Raw genomic sequence first — 6,890 nt, forward strand, 5'->3', positions numbered from 1 at the left:
GGGAACGCCATGGACATGAGCAAACTGGTATCTATCTGATAAATATGATCTAAACCAGTCTAGTGCTATCCCTTTAATCTCAATCATATGTTCCAGTCTCTGTAGTATGATGCTGTGATCAACTGTATCAAAAGCAGCACTGAGGTCCAGCAGAACCAGCATAGAAACCAGTCCATGATCTGAAGCTATAAGAAGATCAATAGTAACTTTAATAAGTGCTTTTTCTGTCCTGTGGTGAGCTCTTAGCCCTGACTGAAACATCTCAAACAGGCTGTTTCTCTGCAGGTGCTCCAGTAACTGAGTCACCACCAACTTCTCAAGAATTTTAGTGATAAAAGGAAGGTTGGATATCAGCTATAGTTTGCTAACACATCAGGGTCCAGTGATGGTTTTTTCAGCAACGGTTTAATCACTGCCACCTTGTAGGACCGGGGTACATAACCTGTCACTAAAGAAAGAATTATCTGGTCCAGGATAGAACTGCCTATCATTGGTAAAACATCCTTCAACAGGTGTGTTGGGATGGGATCTAAAAGACGCATGGTGGACTTGGATTTCTGAATTAGCGAAGACACCTCAGAAAAATATACAGGGGTGAAGGAGTTTAAGGGCTCATTAGAGACCCTGTATGTTCCCGCAGTCAGCACATCTGGTGATGGTCCAGTTGTTGGGATGGCCTGGTTAGCCTTTTCTCTGATAGCTAGAACTTTATCAGTGAAGAAGCTCATGAAGTCTTCACCACTAAGGGAAGAAGGGATACGTGGATCTAAAACACTGTGATTCTTGGTTAATTTGGCCACAGTGCTGAAAAGAAATCTGGGGTTATTCTTGTTTCTTCAATTAAAGAAGAAAAATAAGCCGTTCTAGCCTTATGGAGGGCCTTTTTGTAAACTACCAGACAGTCTTTTCTGCTTGAGGGTCCTAATATGTGAATTATACCAGGGGGCACACCTCCTTTAATTTACTATTTTCTTTTTCAGGGGGGCAACAGAATCAAGCGTGATTCTCAGTGAGGCTGCTGCACCTTCAGCAATAGAGTCAACCTCTGCAGGGCTAAGATTATCATGATTGATCCCTGGAGAAGCACACAGTGGTCCTGGGATTAGCTCAGGGATAACTTCCTTAAACTTAGCAACAGCATTATCTGAAAGACATCTGCTATAGTAAGACTGTGTTTTGAACATAGAAGAATCCTTAATCCTAAATGTAAAAATGATCAAAGAATGATCTGTCATAGGAACTCTGAATGTGGTCCAGCAGAGGGCCGATATACAACTACAAACAAAAATGGCTTTTCTGTCCTCCAGTTCAGATGGGTGATGCCAAGAGTCAGGCTTTCAAATGAACTGGAGTCATGTTTGGGTCTAGGATTAATTAATAACTTGGAGTGATAGATTGCTGCCACTCCTCCTCCTCGACCAGTAACACGAGGAATATGATAGATAAGATGGGTAGGAGGAGTAGATTCGTTTAAGCTAACATACTCCTCCTCCTGAAGCCAGGTCTCAGTAAGAAAAAATAAATCAATGTGATGATCTGCTATCAGGTCGTGCACTAACAGGGATTTACACAAAATAGTTCTAATATTTAATAATGCACATTTAATTGTGCTGTTAGTTTCTTCTATTTGTGCTTTGGTATTCATTTTAATAAGATTATGGTGATTGACCACTCCATTACTCTGTGCTTGGTGAACTTTTAACCGTGGAACCGTGGAGAGACTACCTCTATAGTATTAAATATGTTATTGTTGGTGGATGAGGGTTCTATGGAAGCAGCCGTGTAAGACTACAACTCTGCATTCTGGTCTGGACCCTGGTATGTCAGGTCACTTTGGGTCTACTTAATTTGGCCAAGTTACTAGAAATGAGAGAAGCACCATCCCGGGTGGGATGGACACCGTGTCTCCTAATCATACCAGGTTTCCCCCTAAAACTGTTCGAATCGTCTACAAAGGACACCTGGTTTTCGGGGCACCACCGTGACAGCCAGCGACGAAGCAACGACATACGACTAAACATTTCACCGCTGGCCAGAATGGGGAGGGGAGCAGAGAATGCTACGGAGTCCGACATTGTTTTTGCGTAATTGCACAATATGAATACATACGTGTGTGAGTGCGTGGTTACTGAGGGGAGAATATTAAAAATCAATGACAAAATTCATCTTTTTTTCTTTGATTGCTTGTGATTCAAAGATGGTTTTGTAACTTTTTGTACAGAATCGTCTACGTCAATAACACACAAATGCGCATACCTTGAAACACTGACGTGAAGTAGGGAGCTATTTTTCAGATGCGCCTTGCTGTGATGTTGGCTAACTGTTGTTTGTTTGGACTAATATAATTTCATGATTGCAATAAAAAATACAGCTTCATTTCTCCAACTTGATTAATGCGATTATTTCCCGGAACCTTTGTTATAGAGCTTGTACCAAGTCGGACATATTTATCTGAACAAAGCCGTTGCGGTGAAAACGCCTGGCTGCTTCGCGGCCTCCGCCTGCCGAGAATTAATATCTGTCAAATGGGATCGATTGCTTTTATCGACGAAAAAGCTGACTGTGACGTTTTGACGCTGCTGATCTCAGGTCACTGTGCAGAACAATTTACGAAGTGACTTTTTTTTCTTTTCGTGACCCAACGCTGATCTCCGGAAAAATATCGTAATTGTTACTATAGAAATCATGTCGATTTGATCTGTAGTCATTAACTTTGTAAATAAATGTAGAAATGTAGGAGATGAGCTACCTTATCTTATTATTTCTTTATTGTGCTAATTTCACTGTCGCACTGACTGGCCTAGCGTTTCCGGTTGTCTTGGCCAGTCCATGCCCGCCCCCTCCGCGGAGAGTTGATGAGATCAATATATAAACTTCAAAGAGCCGAAACCATGTAAAAAACCAATGGACAAAAGGAAATGATGCATCCCTAAAGAGCAATATCATGATATATGAAACTCTCATTGTCTTGTCATGGAGCTCTTTGAAGACACTTGTGCTGCTGTGATTCTCTTGGACTAACATTTTTTTTATGAAAAGACAAATCTTAAAATGACCTGAATAAGTTATTAAAAAACTATTGTCTTCATGTTAACATCTGACAGCTAACATGTTCTTCCTCCTCTTCTCCTCTATACCTCCTTCTCAGGATGGGCCTGTCCTCCTTATTTGATGACCTTCAGCTCTCCTCCTCCTCAGAAACCCCCCTTTCCTCTCAGACTCTCCCTCCAATCACGGAATTTCTGTCTGAGCTGCAGAAGAAACTGCTTAATATGTTGTCATACTCTGAAACGCTCCATCTGATTGGTCATGTGGCAAATCTTTTCCAAACCGCTGATCCTGATTGGTTGTTCAGTCCAAGTAGTGGGTTAGCAGAACTTCAGGTCGAGTACAACGCTGTGGTAAAGGCTCTGGTAAGAGTTGCTGCTCTACCGCTCTGTGAGGATGACTATGGCTCGTTACCTGCTGCCACCTATCAGAGTATTCCATATCAAGCTGTCACAGTATGCTCCGCTCTCACAGCACTACTGGAAACTCTGGGAAACAGGGGTGTTCAGACTGGCATTCCACTGACCATAGCTCCCTCTGTGTTAGTGTTTGCTGTCACACACTTTCAGGTGAGAGTGAATCCAGAATTCTTTCACATTAAAAGCTTCACTTCAACCCCAATACTTTTATTATGAAGCCTTACCTGAGATGTTTTCCTCAGGATCAGCCTTGGACCAACTCTGTCTCCAGAGCTGCAGCCAGAAACCTGCAGGAGGTGCTCCTCAGGGCAGGGGGCTGGAGAGATTCTGGCCACCTCCTGACAGGGGAAAACAATGGAGTTCTAGGAAAAATCCTGGACATCCTGCAACCTCAAATGACCCAGTTAGTTTGTGCTTCTGCAATGAATTGCCCCATCTGTGGGAATGGAAATCATATCTCCTCCCTGAATGTTCTGTTATAAAAGTGTTTGTGTTTGTGTGTTTTAGAACCATGTGGCAGCGGTGTGAAGCAGTGAAGTTTGTTTATGTTTGGATTGTGCTGCAGGTTTGACTCATTTGTCATTTACAGATGATGCCATTCTTTAAATATTGGAATCATAACAACAGTTCCTTCTTAATGTGTGTGTGTGTGTGTGTGTGTGTGTGTGTGTGTGTGTGTTGTGTGTGTGTTGGGGTGGGGTGTGTTCAGGTTACTCAACCCTTTCTTTCCCCTCTCTTGCCCCGCCTCCTTCCTGCCTCACTTCTTCTCACCGACCACTACAAACCAGAGAACTGCATTATGGGAGTTCGCTGTCTTCACCACATAGTGCTCAACACAGTGAGATTTGAGATTCAATACTACATTGCCATGGCAACACAGTTGAATTTCAGTGGGCCTCACAAATGCACAAAAACATTCTAAGGCAGTCAAATCTAGAACACTTAAAGAACTGCTGAGCAGCATCTAAATAATAAATAAATAAAAGTATTGGCTGTAAAGACAGACAATTTGTGGGATTGCCCAGTCTACCAGAGATGATCTTTGGTTCATCAGCTCTGCTAATTAAACCAACAACTGTGTCATCAGTCTAGCTGGAAGACTCAGGTTAAAAGCTGAATTATAGTCCATCCTGGTCCTGGCACCTGGATTCTGAAGATGTGACTGCCTTATCAACAGAGCTGCTGGCTCAGCACACAACCTGCTGTTTCTTGACTGATTCTGGACATTGTCAGTATGACAGATTACCATCTGGTACAAGTGCACAGCCGTTCAGACAGCAGAGGTTGGGTTTATATGTTTCTGGTTGGGGCGGCTGCTCTGCAGTTTTTCCTGTGCAACCAGTTTCAAACTTTGGTCTCTGGTTCATAACAGGTGTAACCCTAACCTGAAATCCAGAGCAGATCTGACCCCTGTGGCATAGAAACGTGAACACTTAATAAAATAATATCGTTGATCTGTGTGTATGCGTGCGTGCATGTGTGTGTGTGTGTGTGTGTGCGTGTGCGTCTGTGTATAGCCTGCTGCAGAGCTTCGTCAGTGGAACACAGCAGAGGTTGTGTATGAGGCCTTGTTCAAACACCTTTACACCACAGATGCTGCTGTCATACAGGTAAGATACATTACATCACCTGATGACTTGTCAATTATTGTACAGTAAACAGGAAGTGTGTGTATGCAGCCCATCCTCTGGTGTCTCTTGGACCTGTTACTGGTTTTAGAGAAGCCCCCCTGCACACCCAACCCTTCTTCCTCCCCCAGGAAGCCCTGCCGGCATGACGATGTGCTGCGTCTGATGCTGACCAACATGGAGGCAGAACACAAGGTGGCGCTGCGGCGTGTGTATGCCTCTGCCCTGCCTCTGTATGTTGACAGGTGGGTGGATTTTACTGCGGGTACATCGGGAGGATGGAGTTTGTGTCAGAGAGGGTTTAGAGTGTCTTTTTTGTAGGATGGGTGTGGCCATCTGCAGACATATGCGGCGACTAGACAGGGTGGTTCTGGGATACCTGGAGGTCAGAGATCCATCCGAGGAGAGGAGCCGACTGAAGGTTCTGCGCGCTCTTCAGAACATGATCAGATTTGCCTGGCCTCGGTGAGGAGGGGCAAACACTGCGGAGGGAGTGTCCCGCTGCTGCGTTGCACTTGTATGAGGATGGTGTTCTATCTTTCATACAGGATGACGTCTCGTGCTGATGTGGTGTTGCGAAGCTTGTTAAAGTTTCTGCTGGACGTGTCTTCTGACTCTGACCTTGATGATTCACTAAAACAGAGGCTGATGAGTGAAGCTACTCTCTGCATCACGCTGATGGACTGCTGTTGTCATGGAAACCTGCAGGTGAGTTCATCTGGTGCAACAATTTTCATCATGATTTTTTTGATGTTGCCATTTTAACTTAGATTTAAAAGATTTCTGATTCTGAGTCTGTCATCAGTCTCTTCTTCAGCAGGTTGAAGGTAGCAGTTGTAGTTCTGATGTCCTCCGTTGCCTAGCAACAGTAACTGGGCCCATCCGTGAGAGCAGAGCTGCTGTTTCCTGTAAGTCAGACTGAGAAGAGAAACAGGAATTTTCTACAGTTTGGTTCAGAAACAAATGTCTCATTAAAGGAACCAACATGGTGTCTTTGCTTCCATCTTCTTGTGTTCTACTAAATGTTGTGGTTGCTGAAACATGAAAACTCTTTGCTGCTTTAAGAGAAGATGAGGACACTAACACCAACAGTTTTACTGGTGGATGTTGTGTTAGCTCCACCACCTCAGAGAAGAGGAGCACTGATAGAGCTGTGGGACCCAAAGATGGCGCTGTCTTCCAGATGACCTTCAGTCTCGGTCCTTCATCACCTCTACAAGCAGACCACCCAGTCCTCATTGAAATGAGGAACTCATCCAGGAAGCACATCAGTTCTATCTGCAGCTGCACCTGGGAAGAGAAATACAGTAAAGCATCAAAAACCAAGAAGCCAAATTAAAGATTATGAAATCAGTGTTGGCTTAATGCAGAGGTCCCCAAACTATGGGCCGCCTCCACATTTGGCCTGGCCCCTGAACAATACCAGAGATGCATTTTGATTATTTTTTTCTTCATATATGTGTATTCGTATTTGACCTTTTTAAACCTTTCACTGATGGAGAGCTTGTCAAGAAATGTATGAATGCTGTTGCGGAAGAAGAGGTATATTTAATGCCGTGAGTGTCAGAAAGTACAGTCACCTGATGCATTGAAGAAATCAGGTCTAATGTATATGCCCAGCTGCAGCAGAAGACAAAAGAATTTTGACTTTTTTCCATTAGCACTGGAAGAGAGCATAGATGTGCAGGACACAGCGTGGCACAACTAGTGCTATTTATTTCCTGACTTTTTTCTGTGAAGAACCCAGAGAGGGTTATTTGGTAATTATTTATTTAATAAATAGTGCTATTTGTTT

At 43.6% G+C, this 6,890-nt stretch overlaps 1 protein-coding gene across 7 annotated transcripts; it reads left to right on the plus strand.

Moving 5' to 3' along the window:
• The first annotated feature begins 2,447 nt into the window (after positions 1-2,447).
• Positions 2,448-6,890, plus strand: tti2 (TELO2 interacting protein 2). Of its 7 annotated transcripts, none has more exons than XM_057033114.1 (11): positions 2,448-2,589; positions 3,149-3,617; positions 3,710-3,870; positions 3,975-4,032; positions 4,177-4,305; positions 4,985-5,077; positions 5,147-5,340; positions 5,417-5,560; positions 5,644-5,803; positions 5,913-6,003; positions 6,161-6,890. In XM_057033114.1, coding segments are annotated over exons 2-11 (1,500 nt in total). In that variant the 5' UTR covers positions 2,448-2,589; position 3,149; the 3' UTR covers positions 6,163-6,890. The 7 variants fall into 7 exon arrangements, with proteins under 7 accessions (XP_056889094.1, XP_056889095.1, XP_056889090.1 ...); XM_057033115.1 differs by having other exon boundaries at positions 5,916-6,003; XM_057033110.1 differs by lacking the exon at positions 6,161-6,890 and having other exon boundaries at positions 5,901-6,086.

Source organism: Takifugu flavidus, chromosome 5 (genome assembly GCF_003711565.1).
Source record: "Takifugu flavidus isolate HTHZ2018 chromosome 5, ASM371156v2, whole genome shotgun sequence".
Taxonomy (NCBI): Eukaryota; Metazoa; Chordata; class Actinopteri; order Tetraodontiformes; family Tetraodontidae; genus Takifugu; species Takifugu flavidus.